Genomic DNA, 21,263 nt, shown 5'->3' with positions numbered 1-21,263 from the left:
AGAGAATTATTGGTCTGAACTTGTAATTTATATTTTCTCTCTGCGGCCTAAACTTGATCTGTTTCTAAACTTAAAGGACAATATATTTGGGCAAAGATCCTTCATTCAGATTATAAACCACATATAAACAACACTGAATTTCTTTGTACGTATGTTAAAGTGCAAAGTAATGCTAGCAAACATGACTTTGATGAGATTTTTGTTAACCAGTCCGATATCTTGGCAGGTAATTTAAACCTTTAAACTACATTATAAAAATGTAAAGGTATGACTGTCACTTCAAATTTAACTAAAAAGGTTATTTAAAAAGAACTTGGGAACTAAAATTCAAAACGGAAATTTTAAGTAAAACTGACTTTTTGCTTTTTAAAGTACTTGGCTTAACTTCAGCAAAATCTTACACGTGAAATGTCAGTCCTTTTAATTTGGAATTTGGCAAACAGCGAGAAGCACATCCAATCGCCGAGCAACATTTCACCATGATTTTAGCAACTCATAACAGAACTGAAAGAAAATTAAAATGTCCAGCGTTAGTAACTTCAAAGCTAAGGGGAGCACATTTACCTTTCTCAGTACATTTTAGGTAAAGCGAAATCATGCTAGAAAGCCAAAGGCAAAAATTTTCCTCCCACACCTGCAGCTTTGCTCATAAAAATTTCCAGGGACTTGGCTCTTTAATAAGGCGAGTCATATTTAGCTATGCACGTGCTGAAGCATATGATTTCAATTCCACAGGGTTGTTTGCACAATTCCTTTCCACTGCTTCTTTCCACGTCCCCTCTCCACAGGGTTTTAGAACACTTAACTCCTGGCATTCTAACCCATCCTCAACTTTCAGCCCACGTTGCTTTCCCGGGGAAACCTTCCTTGACTCCCAGATTAAATCAGATCCCCTCTGGCATCTGCTCTCGTAGATCACACACTTCATTCTAGCACTTCTCAAAGTTGTGATCTTACATTTATTTCAGATATTCCCTGAGGTCTTTCTCCCCAACCAGTCTGTAAGTTCCCTGAGGGCTCGGTGGGGCGTGTTCTTCCTCAGTTTGTCCCCACGACCTAGCTGGTGACGGGAACATAGCAAATGTTAATACATATTTTGAAGGAATGAAGAAAAAGTACAGAGGTACGGGAGGACGAAAGGAAGAACGCAGCCCCAGGCACTGATTAGTGCGTGGGTGCCCGACAAGCACTCGCAGCCCGGAGGCGGGCCGAGCTCCGCCCCTTTCTCGAGGCGCCGCGCTCCCCCAGGGAGAGAGGGAGGGGCCGCCTTGTCAATAGTACGGACGCAGCGGGCGAGGGGCCCTTCCCCGGAGGTCGCCGGGTATCTCCGCACCTGTCCTCCTCGCCCCAACCACACCTAGAGTTCGGGCGGGAAGCCATGGGGTGGGGGAAGAAGAGGCAACCTAAGAGTTATTACCGTTAGCAGCGAAGGCAAAGAGTAACAACGACGGCAGAGATTGCGTCTTCCTTCGCTTCCGTCCCGTCAACCGGAAATCCGATTGCCCCGGGTCACGTGCTCAGTCGCCATATTGACTCTGGTGGCAGCTGTCTCCGGGAGGGGGTGTGCTAGGGCGGCACTGCTTCTCTGTGCGTAGTTTTTCTCCTAGGAGAAGGGTCCTCGGAGTGTAAGGGGAGGTAGAGGAGATGGCGGCCTTGGTGCGGGAAGATGGCGCCGGAGGCCCAGAGAAAGGGCGGCGGGGCTGCGAGCATTATGACAGAGGATGTCTCCTGAAGGTGACGACTTCATTGGGCTCTTCCTCTACGAGCTTCCGCCGGGCCGGGCTGGGGGCGGGGTGGGCGAAGGGGTTAGGTTTGGGCTTAATTTGAGACAAGGCTGTTTGTCACGCAACGTTCTCCACCTCGAGCTGGGTTCCTGCTGCAGAGAACGTGCTTGGCAAGGCGTCCACAGACTCTACCGTACCTCATGTTTTGTAGTTTGCAAGCACAGCCCTTCTCGCTTGGGAAGAGCCTGCGTTGCACAATGATAATTTTATGAGTGGGTTTATTTATCTAGTTTCTTGCTGTTGGGAGTAGACTGAGGCAGCCTTGGGCCTGTGCTTTCTTTTCCCCAGGATCCCTTTCAGGGCTGTGATGAAATAATGGAAAAGGGATGAACAAGTACAGACTCGGCATATGATTTCAGCACCTGTAGTAGATAAGTTTTACGGCTTGCCAGCTTCATTTCAATGAGTATGCGCACACCTGCCAAGTAGAAAATGTATGTGTGAAATAGTAAGGCAATCATGTAATTGCCAGTAAGTAGGAAATTATGGATAGGACAGTGCCTGGCCTGCATATATTGTTATTTTTGCTGTTTACTTTGAGAAAAATTCCTAGTCAACTTAAACTTTTTAAAATTGGCACCCATCCAATTCAAGTTTACTGATTGTTCGTGCAAGAAACAGTTTAAGGATTTTGCTTAGAAAGCTTGAGATTCGGAGTCCCACAGCCGTACAGTGAAATCTTAGCTCTGCTCCATAGTAGCGCAGTGATTTTGAGCAAAGTACCCTTTAAGTGCCCCATATGAAAAATGCGGGTAATAGAAGTTCCTGATTCATAAGAACTATGAGGCTTTTAAGGACAACCTGAAGCCTTTTCGCAGGCCATAGTTTGGTGAATATTCCTCTACTGCACTGAATGAGCTCTTTGAAAGTTGGTCATTCACCAAATGTTGTGTAAAGAATTGAATACTATCCTTATGATTTCATTTCCACTGAGTTCTGTTACTCTTTCCAGCTTGAAATCTAAAACTGAATTCAACATCTTGGTCTTCTCTCCAAACCCCAAGAAACCATGCAGATACTGTATCTGTGTTTCATACTGTGTATAGTACTAAGATACTGAGTCCTGAGTGTCAAATGCTTTTTCGTCTTTTCTCGCCTTCTTCCTTAAATACCAAGGCCAAGTGAAGAGTTTTTAGGAAGAAGTGATCAGCTGAATCAAGGGATGCTGTTTGAGTAAGTTAAGCAGTAAAAATTGACCTTTAAATTTATCAAGGAGGAGGTAACTGTGATCCTGTGGAGATACTGGGATAAACCTGAGAGGTGTGGATTCAGGAGAGGATGGGAATAGTGGAACTGGTAACAGTCTTTATAGACAACTCTTGGAGTGTTGTTGTAAAAGAACAAAACTATGAAACTGTGGTTGCTGGGAAATGTGGGTTTATGGGATTTTTTTCCCCCTTTAAGATGGGAGTTATTGCAGCAAGTTGATATATTTTTGGAAATAACCCAATAAAGTGAGGATTATAATGCAGAAGGGAGAGGGAAGCTGTCGGAGCACTGTCCTTGAGTATCCAAAGAGAATATGGAATTCAGTGTACAAGAGGAGGAGTTAGCCTTAAATAATAACATGGACTGTTGGTTCTTTAACAGGGGGGGGAGATAGAGTATGAGGAATATTTATAAGTAGGGTGATAGAATCTGTGGGAGGATATTCCGTTATTTCTATAGTTTTCATAGTGAACTAAGCAAGGTCATTAGCAGATTGTAAAGAGGGAGGAAGAGGTGTTTGAGGTTTAAAGATGGGTCCTAGACTCTGGAAGAAAGAGAGTAACTAGGGAAACATGGTAATAAGAGCTCACTGTTTTTTTTAGTGGTTATGACTGTAAAGTGAGACAAGTCAGTATTGTGGTGCTTTTTCTTTAGCTGTGTTCAGCTGTTCCTATGTAAGTTAAGTAGGAGAGACTTGGATTTAACCAGTTGAGATTCTAGGTATTCTAGGGGAGTATGTGGAGGAAGAGAGAAGGAACTAGGGTGTGTGCAAAGGAAGGACGAATGAGTTAGATGTTTAGAAAAGTCCATGCTTGAAATTAAGTTACAAATAGTATTCAGTTCTTGTTCTGGAAGTGTGGTGAATGGACCCCTGGTTATTTCTGAGGCCCTTTTTGGGGATCCTCAAAGTCAAGACTACTTTCTGATAATGATACTAAGGCATTATTTGTTTTTTTTATTTTTAGTATGTGGAAAAATAATGATTAAAGCTTCTGGCACTACACAGGAAGTAAGGCAGTGTGGCACTGAGCTGTGCTACACCTATAGTTAAAAACAAACAAAATAAAATAAGCCAGGTTCACTTAAGAATGTCATTGATACAGTTAAAGCAGTAGAATTGCTGATTTTATAAAATCTTACCCCTTGAATACGTCTTTTCACATGTTTGATGAAATGGAATGTTTTCATCAGTCACTTCTGCAAACTGAAGTTAGGTAGTTTAGTGTGAGGAAAAGCTGTTGTGCATTTGAATTACGAATGATCTATTTGCATTTTTCATAGTACAGCATATTTTTACTTGAACTGTGGTTATTCAGGCTTGAGCATTTGGAGGACATTTTCTCAAAAAGAGAAGTGAGACTGTCATTACAAGGAAGACAACCAACAGTGATAAAATTTGAGTTTTCATGTACAAAGTAGAATTTTGTCTCAGATCCTGTGAGCTCATATACTTCCCAATACCTAAATAATTTTCTGATGAGGTGGGTAGTGATATTAACAAATGTGATTTTTTGATATTGCATGTTAAATATGTGAACATATGGAAGACCTACATAATTTGGTGAACTGATACCTTCCAAATGATCAGTGCATGAGCAAAAGATACATTCAAAGTTGAAGATAGGTCAGTGGGTTTTAATGTAACAGGGGGGAAAGTTTACTAATGTGATGTCAGAATCCATGTTGCAATCAGCCATTTGTAAGAGTTGTTTTGAGTTTTGGTGTAGTATCAGAGAATAGTATCTATAATTCTCTGAAAAGGCTATTAAAGTAGTCCCTTTCCAACTACATATTTGTGTGAGTCCAAAATTTCTTCATATACTTCAACCAAAACTCATTGAATATAGAAGCAGAACTGAGAATCCAGCTATTTTGGGGGGGGAATATAACTAACTTTTCATTAAAATGTTATTTATGTTAAGATGTAGTGGATTTGTTACTATTATTTTTAAAAGTAATAAATATTTTAAAAACCTGTCAGTTTTAATTTATAGTATGGTGTCAATAGATACAATTCACATAAAAGCTCTGTGGGACACTCAATTTTTAAGAGTGTAAAAGGGTCCTAAGACCAAAATGTTGGCAAACCACTGTTACAGAGTGTGACTGAGCATATGTGGCTGAGCAGGTTCGAGGACAAGGCCATGAGAAGTGAGAAAGTCAAGGAATTGAAAGTTCATGGTATTGGAAGGATTATCGTTGTGGACGTGCATATCACTAAGGTTTAGGACAAGAAAGTGTTGGAGAGAAAGGCGGCCAGTCGAGTGTTAAAAGTCTTCAAAGAGTGGAGCTCTATATTATGGAAAGTCATGGCATAGGAAGTCTTCAGAAATGAGTGGAGCTAAAAGGTCACAGTGCACTGAGAGTATTGGGTTAGCCTAGTATCCTGGAAACTTCTTAATGTACTAGTTAGGGTAAGGCAACAATGCTATAACAGAAAGTCTCTACAGTGAGGTGGGTTAAAGAACAATGAGTTTATTTCTTTCCATTTCAATTCCAAGGTCAGTGGTCACTCCAGGAACAGTTTTTTCCATTATATTTTGCCATGTTTTAGGGCATATAGTCGTCAGCTGGGTTACTGCCATGTCTAGGTCTCATCTTATGGAAAGGGAAAAGGGAGCATGAAGGAAGAGTCATGCCTAGTTTCTTAATATTCACACCCAGGAATGGCACTGAAATCTTCTGCTCATATTCTGTTGGTAAGAACTTAGTCCTTTGGCCACAACTAATAGCAAGGGAGGCTGGGAACTGTAGTGTAGCTGGGCAGTCATGTGCCCAGGAGGAAGGAGGGAACAAATTTTGGTGGACAACTGGCAGTCTTTGCCACTCTCCAAAACAAGGACTATTTCTTACATATATTGCATCCTCTAAAACGTCAGGCATATAGTTAATGATCAATAAACACAAGTGTACTAAAATACAATCTTTACACTATTTAATGTTTAGGGATTGAAAGTAAGTAAATGAATTTATCTGGAAGTATCTATAAGAAGAAGTTGGTGGCTTGCTAAGAATTTAGGCTAATTTAGGCTAAGAATGCATTCAGGGTGTTGCAGGATTAGTTTTTTAGTCTAGGGATTTCTATTCATCATGATTATTTTGTCTTTTAAGGACAAGGTTGTGTTCAACTTCATACAGACATATAGATACTGAAGAGAATAGTTAAAATATACCAAGAAATAGTGAAATGTTAAGCTTAGGATCAGCTTACCTAACAAATCCATTGGTTGCAATCTTTGACCTTGTTCCAGGAGGAAGAGGAAGAAGATTTCATTTTGCATTGCCAACTTGTCTTCTCTTGCTTCTTTTAACTCTTTCCCCCCTGGTCATTAGGCACCTTGCTGTGACAAGTTGTATAGTTGCCGGTTGTGTCACGATAACAAGGAAGATCATCAGCTAGATCGCTTTAAAGTAAAGGAAGTGCAGTGCATAAACTGTGAAAAAATTCAACATGTAAGATTTTACCACATTTCTATTTTCTTTATTTTTTAAAAATTTTTACTGAAGTGCTTTAAAAATTCAATCATGTATTGTCAAGTAAGAAAACTCACAAAGTAGGCAATACCTTTGATTTAAAAGGTTTAAAAACTGGTTAAAATAAAACTGCATATCCTTTAGCATAAATTCTGGATATTCGAATAGTAATTTAAAGTGTTTTGGTAAATTTATCCCAATTTTTAATTATATGTACCTCTTTTTTAGGCCCAGCAGACTTGTGAAGAATGTAGCACATTGTTTGGAGAATATTACTGCAGTATATGCCATCTGTTTGACAAAGACAAGAAGCAGTACCATTGTGAAAACTGTGGAATTTGTAGGTACTGTATGTAAAATGTTCCTTCCTAATTACTTCTGATGTATCTGGACAATAATAGTTTTTAAAAATCAACTTTAATGGAATGTAATTTACATCTAATAAAATTCATGCATTTTAAGTGTCCAGTTCAGTAAATTTGACTAATATCTATATGTTACTACCAGTACAATCAAGATAAAAAAAATTTCTTCATAGTTTTTTGTAATAATCACTTAATTAGCCCACCAACTATTATGTGACTATTTAACACTTTAAGTGGGGTATAAAATATGCTTGTATATGAAGTGTTGCAGGTAATTGTAGAAAATTAGGGAGAATTTTTCCTTTTTAAGATTAGTTTTTAAAAAGATTATCAAAAGTTTTGATAAAAATCAGAAAATATGGAACACTAGAAGAAAAAAGAGCTTACAATACAATCACTCATTGACAAGCTACTGTTGACATGTTGGTATATAGGAATTTTTTTCTTTCTAAAAAATCCTGAAGTATATGTTAGAATTATACGGAAGCATATATGTGATGTATATGTGTTTTGAAGTATAGTAATAAACAAAACCACTCAGTTTAAGAAATAAAATGTTACTAATATTGTTGATACTCCTAGTGTTCTATGTCAGCCCTTTCTCTTTATTCCCATTGAGATAATGACTGTTTTGAATATTTTAGATCACTTCCTTGTTTTTGTTTTATAGTTTGTTTTTAAGGAAGGATAACAAACATACTGAAAGATGCAGAAATCATAAACAGCATTATGAGTTTGCTTATGAACACACTCTTTTAACCACCACCCAGATAAAAAATAGAATATTCATAATACTTTAGTAGACTTCCTTTTGCCCTAAGTCATCACTCTCCCCTAAGGTAACCACTCCCCTCTGACTTTTTGTACATATTCTTTTGTGTTTTGTTTTATATATTTTAAGGCAATATTATTGGGTGCTTACATAGAATTGCTATATTTTCCTTTATGATTGACCTATTTATTATTACGTGTCTGTTTTTATCTTTAGTAATGTTCCCTGCCTTAAGGTCCAGTGTATCTATATCAACTTTCTTTTGATAAATTTTTGCCTTAAGATCCACTGTATCAACTTTCTTTTAATTAGTTTTTGCTTGTATATGATTTTTTGTTTTTTATTTTGAAACATTTTCTTATATTAACATTTAAGCTGTGGATCTTGTAAGCAGAATATAATAGAGTTTTTTGTTTTTATTGAGTTTGATAAAGATTGATTTTTTAATTAAACTATTTAGTTCATTTATTAATATAATTATACTTATTTCAGTTTACAATTTTAGTATTTTCTGTTGCCAAAATATCTGCATATTTGTCTTTTTTCCTGTCCTTTCTTACCTTCTTTTGTATTAATCAGCCTTTTCTATTTTATTTTTATTCTCTGTAAACTTATTAGTTACACATTCTTCCATTAATCTCAGTGTTTAATTTTAAAATTATAATATATATCCTTGGCTTACTCATGTAATACGTTTATCATTTCCCAGACATTGCAAGAACCTTAAACACTGAGAGGATTTACGTGCTATTGTTGTCATGTACTTTAATCTATGTGTATTTTAAACTCTATAAGACATTGTTTGGAACAGTCAGTACTCTTATATTAACCTATATATTTACACTTTCAATTGCTTTTTATCCTTTCTGCATCTTCTTTTTGCTTTTTTTAATTTAAATCATTTTTTATTTTTTAATTACAGTTGACATACAATATTTTATTAGTTTCAGGTGCACACACCAGTGATTAGACATTATGTAACTTACTAAGTGATTATCCCTATCAATCTAGTACCCATGTGACACCATACAGTTATTAGAATATTATTGACTGTATTTTCTATGCTGTACTTTATATCCCCATGAGTGTTCTGTAACGACCAATTCATACTATTTAACCCCATCACCTTTTCCCCCCTTGGCTCCACGCCTCCTCCTATCTGGCGACCAAAAATGTTCTCTATATCTATGAATCTGTTTCTGTTCTGCTTCATTTATTTTGGGTTTTTTAGATTCATTTGTTGATAGATATGTATGTATTGCCATCTGACAGTTTTTATCTTTGTTTTCTTCTTCTTAAAGAGACTCTTCCACATTTCGTGTAATACTGGTTTTGTGATGATGAACTCCTTTAGCTTTTCCTTGTCTGGGAAGCTCTTTATATGTCCTTGGATTCTAAATGATAGTTTTGCTGAGTAATCTTGGTTGTAGGTCACTTTGAATATGCTAAAGTCTTCTGGCCTTCAAAGTTTCTGTTGAGGAATCAACTGACAGTCTTAAGGGAACTCCTCTGGGGGTAACTTGCTGCTTTTAAGATTCTCCCTGTCTTTAACCTTTTACATTTTAATTACATTGTGTCTTAGGGTTTCTATGGGTTCATCTTGTTTCTTGTTTGGGACTCTGTACTTTCTGGACCTGCATATCTGTTTCCTTCACTAAGTTAGGAACATTTTCTGTCATTATGTTTTTATTTTTTACTGATGTTTACATACAGTTGTCTCCATTTTCCCATCACCACTTTCCCTGTCATTATGTTTTTAAATAGGTTTTCAATTTCTTGCTCTTTCTTCTCCTTCTGGCACCCCTGTGATGTGAATTTTGGTACACATGGGTTGTCCCAGAGGCTCCTTACACTATCTTCCTTCTTTGGATTCTTTTATCCTTTTGCTTTTCTTTTTTCTTTTTAAAAAAATATTTATTTATTTATTAAGTTTTAGAGAGAGGAGAAGGGAGAGAGAAAGAGGAGAGAAACATCAGTGTGTGGTTGCCTCTTGAGCGCCCCCAACTGGGGACCTGGCCTGCAGCCCAGGCAGGTACCCTGACAGATTCGAACTGGTGACCCTTTGGTTCACAGGCTGGCACTCAATCCACTGAGGCATACCGTCCAGAGCTCTTTTTGCTTTCCTGATTGAGTATTTTATTGCTTCCTTATATTCCAAATTGCTGATTTGATTCTTGGCTTCATCTAGTTTACTGTTTGTTTCCTGTAAATTATTCTTCATTTTAGTTAGTGTATCCTTCATTTCAGACTGGTCCTCCTTTATGCTGTTGAAGTTCTCACTAAGTTCAGTGAGCATCCTTACAACCAGTGTTTTGAAACTTACATCTAGTAGTAGATGGCTTGTGTCCTTTTTGTTTACTACTTTTTTTGGAGTTCTGTTCTGTTCTTTGATTTGGAACATGTTTCTTTGTCTCCTCATTTTGGCAGCCTCCCTGTGTTTGTTTCTGTGTGTTAGGTGGAGTTGCCACATCTCCCAGGCTGGATAGAGTGGCCTATTGTAGGAAGTGTACTGTAGGGTAGTGGCACTGCCTTCCCAATCACCCAAGCTGGGCACTTGAGGTATGGCCCTTGTGGGAGCTGTGTGTACCCTCCTCTTATAGTTGAACCTTGATTGCTGTTGGCATGCCACTGGGAAGGACAATCAACTGCAAGTACTGGCCACAACCACTGGCAACCGTGGAGGATCAGTTATGCAGGGGCCCACCCCACAAGCAGGACTTACTTCAGCAGGGCTCTGGTGCCCGCTGAGTCTGCCACTTGATTGTATCATTGTGGAGGTGACTGGGTGGTGTTTCGTAGTGTTCTGAAGCTGTCCACCAGGTGCTCTGGTTCTGGGACATCCTGAAAGGTATAAGCCAAGTCAGCTGCTGCCTGTGTTCTGCCCAGGGCTACCTGGCTTGAGCTACAAAGTGATCTGTAGCTGCCTGCCTCTTGTGCTGGGTTTGTTGGTGCCCAGGAGAAGCCAGACTGTGAAACATGGCTGGCCGCTGCTAGTGCCTGGCTTGGGGCCAGTTATCAAGAGTTATAGGGCATGCTGAAACCAGATGCTACTTGTTTGAGAGATTTTAGGAAAGCCTGAAGTGGGAGCCCAGACAGGCCATTCATATGAAAAAGCCACTGGAAACACCTAGGGTGGTGAGTGGGCCAACAAGTTTGTTGGGATGGGATCTCAGGGAATATCCACGGCAGGGAAAACAGTGATAGCCTGGTCGATGGAGACTCAGATATGGTACCTTCCTGCCAATTCTGTAAAGTGGGGGCAGGTTCATCAAAGGAAAAATGGCCTCAAGCAGCACTTTTATCTGGGAGAAAGCTGCTCCCAGCCCTTGGTCTGATTTCAGACACTTCATTTCCTCCCCATATGTCCGTGGTGCCTTCACAGCTGATATCCCAGCTCAGGAGCTCAGAAAGAGTGAGTCACAGTAAATCTGTGTGGGTCCTTTAAGGGGACTGACTGCCCAGGACTCCAGAAGCCCTCCTCACTCAGCCTCAATTCCCACTGGTTACGGGGAAATTACAGGGACTTCTCTTCCCAGCACTGGAACCCTGTGCCGGGTGGCCTGGTGTGGGGCTGGGAACCCTCATTCTTCCGGTGTGGGGAGGGACCTCTGCAGCCCAGATGTCCCTCCTGATTTTTATCTGCCACATGTGGGTGTGGGACCAGCTTGTTCTGGGTCTCTGCCCCTTCTACCGGTGTTGACATGACTTCTTTAAATCCCTAGTTTGTAGGACTTCAGCTCCGTTTCAGGCAGTTCGGAATGCTAGTTGTTCTGTAGTTTAGTTGTAATTTTAATATGGTTGTGGGAGGTTACAAGTGTTGTGTTTACCTACACCATTATCTTGACGGAAGTCTCTGTCTTCTTTTTTATCTTTGGGATTATTTTTCTTCTGCTTGAAGAATTCTGTGTAGTATTACTTTCAGTGAGGCTCTGCTGGTGACATTCAGTTTTTTGTCTCTTTGAGAATGCTCTATTTTACCTTCATTTAAAAACTTCATCTTTGCTGGGTGTAGAATTCTAATAGACAGTTTCTTTCAGCACTTTAAAGATATTCTGGTGCAGTGGTTTCTGTTTAAGTCACCTGTCAGGATTATTATTGCCTCCTTGAAGGTAATTTGTGTTTTATGCCCTTCTCAATGTTTTTAAGTCATTAATTTTTAGTAGTTGTCTCATCGTGCATTCAGGTGTGTGTGATATTTATCTGTCTTGCAGTTTGTAGAATTTCTTGAATCTGTGACTTGATGTCTTCTGTAAGTTTGAAATGTTCTTGGCCAGATAATGTTTTTGGAAATATTCTTAGCCAGCTAATTATCTTCAGATAATGTTTCTGCCCCATTCTCTCTCTCTCGGGACTCTAGGTACAGACGTTTTCACTATGTCCCATGTCCTTGTTATCTTTTTTCTATGTTACCATTTTTTTTTCCTTCATGCTTAAATTGAATAGTTTCTACTAATGTTTCTTCTAGGTCTCTCTTCCACAGTGTTTAATCTGCTGTTAAATCTGTTGAGTTTTTCATTTTATGATTTTTTTAATAGAATTTTTTTTAAATCTCCCCTCCTGAAAGTTTCCAGTTTTTAGATGAAATTCTTCACTTCTTTTTTTCCTTGAACATATTAATTGCATATAACTTAAAGGCAGTATCTGATAACTCTAATATCTTGGTTACTTGTGGGTCGGTTCTGTTTTTTATTTTTTTCTCCCTTGGTGCTTGATTCTTTGGTTCTGCTCTTTGGTGTGATTGATACTTGTTTTAGTTGGACATGGTATGTAAAAAATTGTATAACTTCTGGATACTATTATTTTGCAAAGACAGTTTACTTTTCTTTTGCTAGGCAATCAATATAGAGATAGACCACCTTAATCCAATTAAAGATAGAGATAATTAGAGCCTAAGTTTTTCTAAATCCTGTTCTATTTTGTCCCCCCTTATACTCAGGCTACTGGGACACGGTCCCTTAGTGGTCTTTACTGAAAGCCTGGACCAAAATGGGATGGTCCAGATTCTTTTTAGTAAATACTATGAATTGAAGTCCTTTCTATTGAATAACCAGATGAGGTACCATATTTCCTTTTGTCCTTCAAAATATACTGTCCATTCATTTTCTTGAGTGAGACCATTCATCGAGATACCATCTGAAAACCGTAACCTGATTTATTGCATATGTGACTGTTTTCACCATCATAATTAGAGTCTAACCAGTGGTTTTCACACAGGGATGATTTTGTACTCCTCTCCCTATCCAGGGCATATTTAGCAATATCTGGGGACATTTTTGGTTGTTGCAGCTAGGTCGGGAGGGGAGATATTCTGCCATTGCCATCTTGTTATAGGCCAGAGATGCTGCTAAATATCCTACAATGCACAAGATAGTTTTCCACCAAAAAGAATTATCTGGCCCAAATAGTTAACAGTGCCTAGATGGAGAAACTCTGGCTAAAATGCTGCTGTCTCTGTGTTAGGATAAACAAATTATCAACGTAGTAAAAACTAAATCTTTGGAACTACCAGTCAAGATGGAGGTGTAGGTAAACATGGCTTACCTCCTTGTACAACCACAGCAAAAATTACAACTAAACTACAAAACAACTATCACCCAGAATTGTCAGAAGAATTGAGCTGTATGGAAGTCTGACAGTTAAGGAATTAAAGAAGTGACATTCATTCAGATGGGTAGGAGGGTCAGAGATGTGGAACAGGCAGTCTCACACCCACCTGTGGTGGATAAAAATCAGGAGGGATATCTCACAACTGAGAGATCCCAGCCCCATACCAGACCACACAGCCCCAGGTTCCAGTGCCAGGAAGATAAGTCCCCATAACTTCTGGCTGTTAAAACCAGTGGGGGTTGGGGTGGCAGAAGAAACTGCTGGATTTTTAGAAGACTCCTCTTAAAGGACCCGTAGGGACTTAGGACTTACGCAGACCCACCCCCTCTGGGATTCAGCACCAGGGCAATAGCTGGAAGGGCACCAGTGGCATCCGGGGAGAAACTGAAGTGTCTGGCATCAGGGGGAGTGCCAGGGGACAGCTTCCTCCCAGACAAAACTCCAGAGGCCAAGCAGCAGCTATTGTTCCTTTTCTGAGCCCTCTCCCATACAGAGCCACAGAGTGGCTACACCACATCTGTGACTCCATCAACCTGGTTTACATGGGTTGCCCCACCCCATCCAACTTATGGTGTGCTTTTCTACATTAGGCCACACTACTAAGACAAGGAGTCAAAGCAGCTCTACCTAATACATAGAAACAAACACAGGGAAGCTGCCAAAATAAGGAGACAAAAAAAAATACAGCCCAAATGAAAGAACAGATGAAAATTCCAGAAAAAGAACTAAAATGGAGATTAGCAATCTATTAGATGCAGAGTTCAAAACACTGGTTATTAGGATGCTGAAGGAACTCATTGGATACTTCAGCAGCATAAAAAAGACCCAGGCAGAAATGAATTTTACACTAAGTGAAATAAAAGAAAACTTAAAGGGAATCAACAATGGAGTGGATGAAGCCAGGAATCAAATCAATGATTTGGAACACGAGGAAGAAAAAAAGGTCAATCAGAACAGCAAGAAGAAAAAAGAATTTAAAAAAAACAAGGATAGAAGAGAGGATGAGAACTTGTTCCATAAGGAACTGTCTGAGGTAAGGTAAAACAAACAAACAAAAACAAACCAAGGATAGGGTAAGGAGCCTCTGCGACAACTTCAAACGTACCAACATTCAAGTCATAGGGATACCAGAGGAGAAGAGAAAGAGAAAGAAATTGAAAACTTACTTGAGAAAATAATGAAAGAAAACTTCCCTAATTTGGTGAAGAAAATAGACATACAAGTCCAGGAAACACAGAGAGTCCCAAACAAGATGGACACAGAGGCCCACACCAAAACATAATTAAAATGCCAAAGGTTAAAGAGAGAATCTTAAAAGCAGCAAGAGAAAAGCAGATAGGTACCTACCATTGAGTTCCCATAAGACTATCATTTGATTTCTCAACAGAAACTTTGCAGGCAAGAAGGGACTGGCAAAAGTATTCAAAGTGATGAAAAGTAAGGACCTACAACCGAGGTTACTCTGTCCAGCAAAGCTATCATTCAGAATCAAAGGGCAGATAAAGTGCTTCCCAGTCAAGGTAAAGCTAAAGGAGTTTGTCATCACCAAGCCATTATTATATGAAATGTTAAAGGGACTTATTTCAGAAAAAGAAGATCAAAACTATGAACATTAAAATAGCAACAAATACACAGCTGTCAATTTAATCAGAAAAACACTATACAAACAAGCAGAACAGAAACAGAATCATAGATATGGAAATCTTTGGAGGGTTACCTATAATTTGGGAGGGAGAAGGGGGAAATGAGGGAAAAGGTACAGGATTAAGAAGCAAAAATTGGTAGGTACAAAATAGACAGGGGGATGTTAAGAACAGTATAGGAAATGGAGTAACCAAAGAACTTGTATGCATGACCCATGGACATGAACTAAAGGCGAGAATGCCAAAGGGAATGGGGGTTACTGGGTGGAGAGGGGCAAAGGGGGAAAACTTGGGACAACAGAAATAGCATAGTCAATAAAATATATTTAAAAAACAAATCTAATCTTTTGGCTTTCACATGTTTTTTTAGGATTGGTCCAAAAGAAGATTTTTTCCACTGTTTGAAATGTAACTTATGCCTAGCTATGAATCTCCAAGGAAAGCACAAGGTATTAGTTTGCATAATTTTAAAAGTATTAACAGTGTATGTCAAAACCAGCATAAATCCTAATATGTTTGGAAGCATAGTAATTTTCTTTTCTTTTTTTTTAGATTTAATCTTTATCGTGTTTTTTCCATTACCATTTAGTTCCCTTATACCCCCGCCCCCCAGCAATCACCACGCTGTTGTCTGTGTCCATTGAGTCCTTTTTCCTTTTCTGCTCAATCCCTCCATCTCTCCTCTCCCCCACCATCTGTCATTCTGCTCTCCATCTGAGTCTTAATTTTCAACATTACCAAGTACAAGTATGTCTCTCTTTATTTCTAATCAGTGTTAAGTAGTGGATGTTCTAAACTATATGCCTCAGAATATCTGATCTGTTCCTTTTTTTAGTAAGATTAATTATATCAGTTATTAGTATATTGTTGACAACTGCTAAATTGACTCATGGATTTTTATAATTGGTACTAGTTTTAAGACTCGCTTTTAAAATGCACAGTACAGGAGAAATACACAGCATTCCAAGAAAATTCATAAAATATTGTTATATTTTCTTTCATATTAGACAAATATTTTTAATCTGGATGTAGCAATTATACCATGATCCCAGACCCTTTAAAATTACTTTTCATTATTTGGGGGAAAAGTAATAAACTATTATTTGTAGTCTCATATAAGAGTTTAGAGAATGGAGAGACTAGTGAGGGTTTTTAAATAGAGTTGATAATGACCGACCTAAAATAGTAAAGTGGTAAGAGACATGAAGTGAATAGTGACTATGTGGGATATGGTGACAAGGTGTAATGGAAGAAGAAGGGGGCTGAGTAAGCATGACTTTCAAGGCTTTTAGCCCTGGCTTATGGTAGTTATTTAGTAGACTGTGAATTTGTTTGAAGTAAAAGGGTTGAGTTTGGTTGTATAGACTTGAGTTTGGGGTGATAGCAAAATATGCCAGGCTCTCTTTCAAAAATTATGTACACTTTTCTCTTAGGATATTTTTGTTTTGTTTCTCAGTTATCTTTTATTGTCTGTATTAGCAAGTGGCCCCACCATCTACTCTAGTGCTGACTTTAAAAACCTGGGCAGCATCTGTGGCTTGGTGCTTTCCCAAACCTCCTCACATCTTCTAATCAGACACTGTCTTACCAAGTGAAGAACTCAGACCCCAGAGGTATCCTCCTGTTGGAGCTCAAATATAGTTCCTTCACTTACAAGCATGTAATTTTGGTAGTTATTTAGCTTCTCTGGGCCTCCGGTACCTCATCTGTAAAATGGGATAATAATTATACCTATTTCATTGAGAATTGTGAGAATTAAGCTAGTATAAGTAATGAACTTAGCATATGGCATGTAGTAAAATCTCAATAATATGAACTGTTATTATTTTCAGTATTATTAAGTAATTTAGCTTTGGAGTAAAACACATATAAAATGGAAAGGTTCCAAATGTTATTGTCTCTGCAATTTTGATAAGTCTTGATTCACTGAGTTTCTTTATCTGTAAAATGGATATAATGAATAATTAAGATAGATTGAGCAATTCCATTGTTTCAGGTAATATGTCGAGTCTGAATTAGTTGTGAGTTAAATTGTTCTTGATTGACATATAGGAAACATGTTGCTTGTTAATTATATTTAGTAAATTGATATTGTTTCCTTTGTTAGTTTTTATTATTAATAACATTGTTATATCTGTTATTTAAGTCTTGTTAAGCTTTTGGTAACTTGATTTTTTCTTTTAAACAGTGTATTGAAAATGTTTCCAGGCAGAACTGTCCAATATGTTTGGAGGTAAGCTTAGAATATTTTTTGCTTTGGAAATATCCCCTCTTGAATTTAAAATATTTGGCTGTTTATTTTGTCTTCATGTAAGCACTAACATTTATTTCTTTTTACAGGACATTCACACCTCTCGTGTTGTTGCTCATGTCTTGCCATGTGGACATCTTTTACATAGGTAACATAACTTTGGCTTCTTCAAAATGTTTGAAAATAGTGGGGATAATTTTTGCTTTACTGAAATAATGTTATTTTTTTCAGAACGTGTTATGAAGAAATGTTGAAAGAGTGAGTATTTGGGATTTTAAAATGTTATAATTGTAAGATGTCTGGGGTTTTTTTATGTGCTTTTAGCATATTGGGCATGGCACATTTATCTCAGATGGGTAGTGTTGAGCTGGGCAAAGCATCTTGGGGGATGCAGGGCTACGTCTTTGTACCCATGTTATCTAATCCTACAGACTGAGACAGAGACCTCTGGTTTTCTGGCTGTACTCCCCAGGGATCACAGTCTCTGCTAGAGGCAGTCATAGCTTTGTAAAAATGCTGAGGCATTTTGCTCAAAATTCTGTTCAGTCATTATGTTGGCCCAGTATAATGACCTGCAGAGAAAGCTAGTGATGAGATTATCTACAGCTGAGACTTACTGTGGGGGAAGGGTGTTAAATTGAGATAAAAAGAGTTAGGAAAGAGGACACTGTAGAATGTATTTTGGCCCAGCAAATTGATGAGCAGAAGTTGTGATTTGTAATATCCAGATAGAAGAAACTTTCTCAGAATTTTTAGGAAATAATATCTGAATGAATTTTAAAGAATATAGTGTCTTCTTTACTTGAATATATTTGGAAATTGAGGTTGTTTAACTAAAAACAGCTTAACTGTTCTGTCTTGGATGGTGTATATAACAGTTAGCGTGTATCTTGTATACCTGAGCTTCAAGGTTGGAAAATAACGGTTCTATCTCTTCTAGAGGCTACAGATGTCCATTATGTATGCACTCTGCTGTAGATATGACTAGGTACTGGAGACAGCTGGATGATGAGGTAGCGCAGACTCCTATGCCGTCAGAATATCAGAACATGACTGTAGATGTGAGTGGAAACTTTTCAAATTCCTTGTTGATATTCTTGTTTATTTTTGTCCTTTTGATTAAATTTGTCTAAAAAATACTGCTTTGGCATAGATGGCAATGTGATGATTAATGGAAGGATGGACAAAATAATCTTTAAATTTTAGTTACTTTGAACTTAAAAAGACCAGGAAAAAATAGTTCTGTGAATACTTTTGTGCAGTTCTTCCCAACACTAGGTGGCAGGCACAAACTTTATTCTGAATTATTTACACTTTACTTGCTGGAATCAGTCAGTAATGTAACTGAGTAGAGGTGAATTACTGGTTTGTTGTTTCATTTTCAATTATTTTAAATTTACCTCACACAAACATGTTTGCTGATTTTTGAAGATTGCTTTTGGTATTAAATATTTATTACTCAGTTCATTCTATCTTAGACTTTTTAAATTTGCTCTTGTTAGCCTGCAACATAAAATACAGAAGTTTTTCTGTGCCTTTTGCCTTCCGGAGAATGATCATCTTTTCTCTTGAGATGTGTTGCTGTCTATTCGCAGCATAGTATATTGAATTACAGATCAGAATTAGAACACTAGTTAGCTTTCTGGTGCTTTAATAATTTTTGGACATCTAAATTTTCTAAACACCAGTTAAATTCAGATACACATAAAAGGGTCAGAACCACTTAAGAAAGCCAAATAAAATTATTTTTTTGTTTTATTCACACTGGAGCACTTTATAATTCATGTGGATAATTAATTGTTAGTAAGGTCAATGATCATTTTTGGATTACTAACTGATAAGCAAGTGATGTTTTACTAGAGTGTTCCATGTAGATGACTTTTTAAAATAACAGCTTTAATAGATATAATTCACATACCACACAACTCATCCTTTTAAAGTATACAATTCAGTGCTTTTAGTATATTCTTGGAGTTGTACCAACATCATCACCTTCGATTTTAGTATAGTGTCATCACTCCAGAGTGAAACCCTGCACCCGCCAGCAGCCATTCCCCAGTTCACTAGCTCTAGGCAGCCACTCATCCATTCTCTACATTTAGATTATATTCTTCAGAGAATTATTTTCCAAATTGTAATTTAGAATAAATTTGGAAGTTTTCTACTTATTATGGTGTGACTATTCTAAAGCTAATGCTTTTCTCACATGATACTGATCAGTTGTCAGGTGAACACCTTTTTTATTTTTCAGAATCTCAGTACTAGAAAAGATTTAATTCCAAAAGTGGCATCTTATTGGCATTTTAGGGATGAGCCAAAAGCTTCTCTTTGTTCAATTTTAAGAACTACTTTTGAACTTTAATTCATTCCTGAGGCATAGAAGACTAGGAATTCAGGGCATTAAACCTAAAGAATAAGAAGCAGAGGGTTTACTGTCCAGGAAGGCCTGGTGCTGAAGTCCCTTACCATAAATGGCCAAGTTCCAAGTTTCTCCAGTTAACACTTACCCTGTTAGTGCTTCAGCATACTTGTTCTCCTTGACTCCTTAAAACCTTCTGATGTAAGCCATTGAGGAGTTTGGGCTTTCGTTGAGCCATAGCTTTCCCATTCTCCTTGTGTGGTTCTAGCAATAAAGCGACTCTAATTTCTCCACTGCAAAAACAAAACAAGCAAAAACCCCCTAAGAAATAAGCAAAAATGTGATAAGTATGTAAACACTTGTTTTATTAACTAACATAATTTTCTAAGTGTCAATGAAAATAAAAATTCATGTATGTTATTTTGAATTGTAAGTGCAGATGGTCTTGGACTTACGACGGTTTGACTTACGGTTTTTCAACTTTATGGTGGTGCAAAAGCAATACACGTTCAGTAGAAAATGCCTTGGCTAAGCCATGATGTCCAGTAGGTTAGATGTATTAAGTGCATTTTTGACTTACAGTATTAACTTATGGGTTTATCGGCATGTAACCCCATTATAAGTCTCCGAGCATCTATATCGATGATGATCTGACTATGCCTTTGTTCATTTTCATGCTAGTACTATTTATATACTACTTGGGAGCTATTTTAAATTAGACTTCTTGGCACAAATCCACATTTTCATTCTCTGAATTCAGAGTAGCCTCAGAGCTTTCAGTGAACAACAAAAAAAGGGTATTTCTGCTTACAGAAATGTTTAGACTTATATAGGTGTATTTTCACATCTTCAGTATGATTTTTGAGGAATTGTTTTTGAGCAGACAATGTCACTTTATAAGGTTTAATATACTTAATTTGAATTCGTCTCTTCACTTTTTAGATTCTCTGCAATGATTGCAATGGAAGATCTACAGTCCAGTTCCATATATTAGGCATGAAGTGTAATATTTGTGAATCCTACAATACTGCTCAAGCTGGAGGTTGTAGAATTTCACTAGATCAGCAATGACCCGCCTGTACTGCACTGGAAAACTCAGCATTTTCTGATAGAAAAAGGCTATATTTAGTGTCCTGTTGTCATCATGTGTCCGAATCTATGCATTTAGAGTTGATGGGTTTTGTACTAGTGTCACAGCATAAAGTCACATTACAAATACTTAAGGGTTCAGGGTCTCTTTATAGAATTGTCATAGCTCTGTGTTTAATGAAAGCCACTGCGCTGTGTTTTGATTGAAAATTCCTTTAGCGTCAGTTGTTTGGAGGCCAGTGATGTTGCCACTGAAATTCACATCCATAGAAATGTGTTACACTTTCATGGAACTTTGCTTTAAGTGGCACTGTGCACGCAGAATTCATTTCTAGTTGACAGAACTGTACTTAATTCTCAGTATTATTCCTGACTTTTTAATGGCTGTACTATAATAAGGATATGTTTTATCTTACTGTTAAATTCTATCTACATATGCTTTAGAATTTTTAAGACAGTCCTTTGGATCTTTAAATGTGAATTTTGACATAATAACTGCTAATAAAATTTTATTGAAACAGTGTTTTATAGAAAGTTTTTCCCAAGGCTGTCAGTTTTTGACTCAATTAGGGCAATATAATCTTATAATGTAACAGAAATATTCTTTTCTTTCTTATTTTTTTTTGAGGTATTCTTCCATAAGAGTAGTTGGTAAAAATGTAAAATAACAGAATTCTTCCAAGCCTTAAGAACACCATCAATATTGAAAA

The 21,263-nt window shown here is 37.7% G+C and overlaps 2 protein-coding genes across 10 annotated transcripts in view; one reads left to right on the top strand and one right to left on the bottom strand.

The window, feature by feature from the left end:
* Positions 1-1,551, bottom strand: part of THAP6 (THAP domain containing 6) — a 13,550-nt gene extending 11,999 nt beyond the window's left edge. Inside the window, exons 1-3 of one of the 5 annotated variants that reach the window (XM_053922431.2) lie at positions 1,418-1,482; positions 958-1,060; positions 357-504 (exon numbers count right to left, since the gene is read on the bottom strand). Coding sequence is in view for 2 of the 5 variants with exons in the window: in XM_045185171.3 (XP_045041106.1) it covers positions 402-481 (80 nt within the window). In the remaining 3 variants the exon portion in view is untranslated. Of the gene's footprint in view, positions 1-356; positions 505-957; positions 1,061-1,417 lie in introns of all 5 variants that reach the window. The other 4 variants (XM_045185171.3, XM_024579464.4, XM_045185174.3 and 1 more) reach the window with 4 other exon arrangements.
* On the top strand, positions 1,407-21,263 carry RCHY1 (ring finger and CHY zinc finger domain containing 1). Of its 5 annotated transcripts, XM_024579482.4 has the most exons (9): positions 1,418-1,734; positions 6,327-6,446; positions 6,696-6,811; positions 15,225-15,303; positions 17,043-17,087; positions 17,195-17,253; positions 17,337-17,363; positions 18,046-18,166; positions 20,407-21,263. In XM_024579482.4, the coding sequence occupies exons 1-9, from the start codon at positions 1,645-1,647 to the stop codon at positions 20,533-20,535; spliced, it is 786 nt and encodes a 261-aa protein (XP_024435250.2). In that variant the 5' UTR covers positions 1,418-1,644; the 3' UTR covers positions 20,536-21,263. The 5 variants fall into 5 exon arrangements, with proteins under 5 accessions (XP_053778404.1, XP_053778403.1, XP_024435250.2 ...); XM_053922428.2 differs by lacking the exon at positions 6,327-6,446 and having other exon boundaries at positions 1,408-1,734; XM_053922427.2 differs by lacking the exon at positions 17,337-17,363.

Source organism: Desmodus rotundus, chromosome 4 (genome assembly GCF_022682495.2).
Source record: "Desmodus rotundus isolate HL8 chromosome 4, HLdesRot8A.1, whole genome shotgun sequence".
Classification (NCBI taxonomy): Eukaryota; Metazoa; Chordata; class Mammalia; order Chiroptera; family Phyllostomidae; genus Desmodus; species Desmodus rotundus.
This window is presented reverse-complemented; position numbering and strand designations above follow the sequence as displayed.

Coding starts and splice junctions, on each gene's coding strand:
- RCHY1 (XM_024579482.4), top strand. CDS start 1,645: ATGGCGGCCTTGGTGCGGGAAGATGGCGCCGGAGGCCCAGAGAAAGGG. Junction 17,254..17,336: donor TGTGGACATCTTTTACATAG/GTAACATAACTT, acceptor TATTTTTTTCAG/AACGTGTTATGAAGAAATGT. Junction 17,364..18,045: donor TATGAAGAAATGTTGAAAGA/GTGAGTATTTGG, acceptor TATCTCTTCTAG/AGGCTACAGATGTCCATTAT.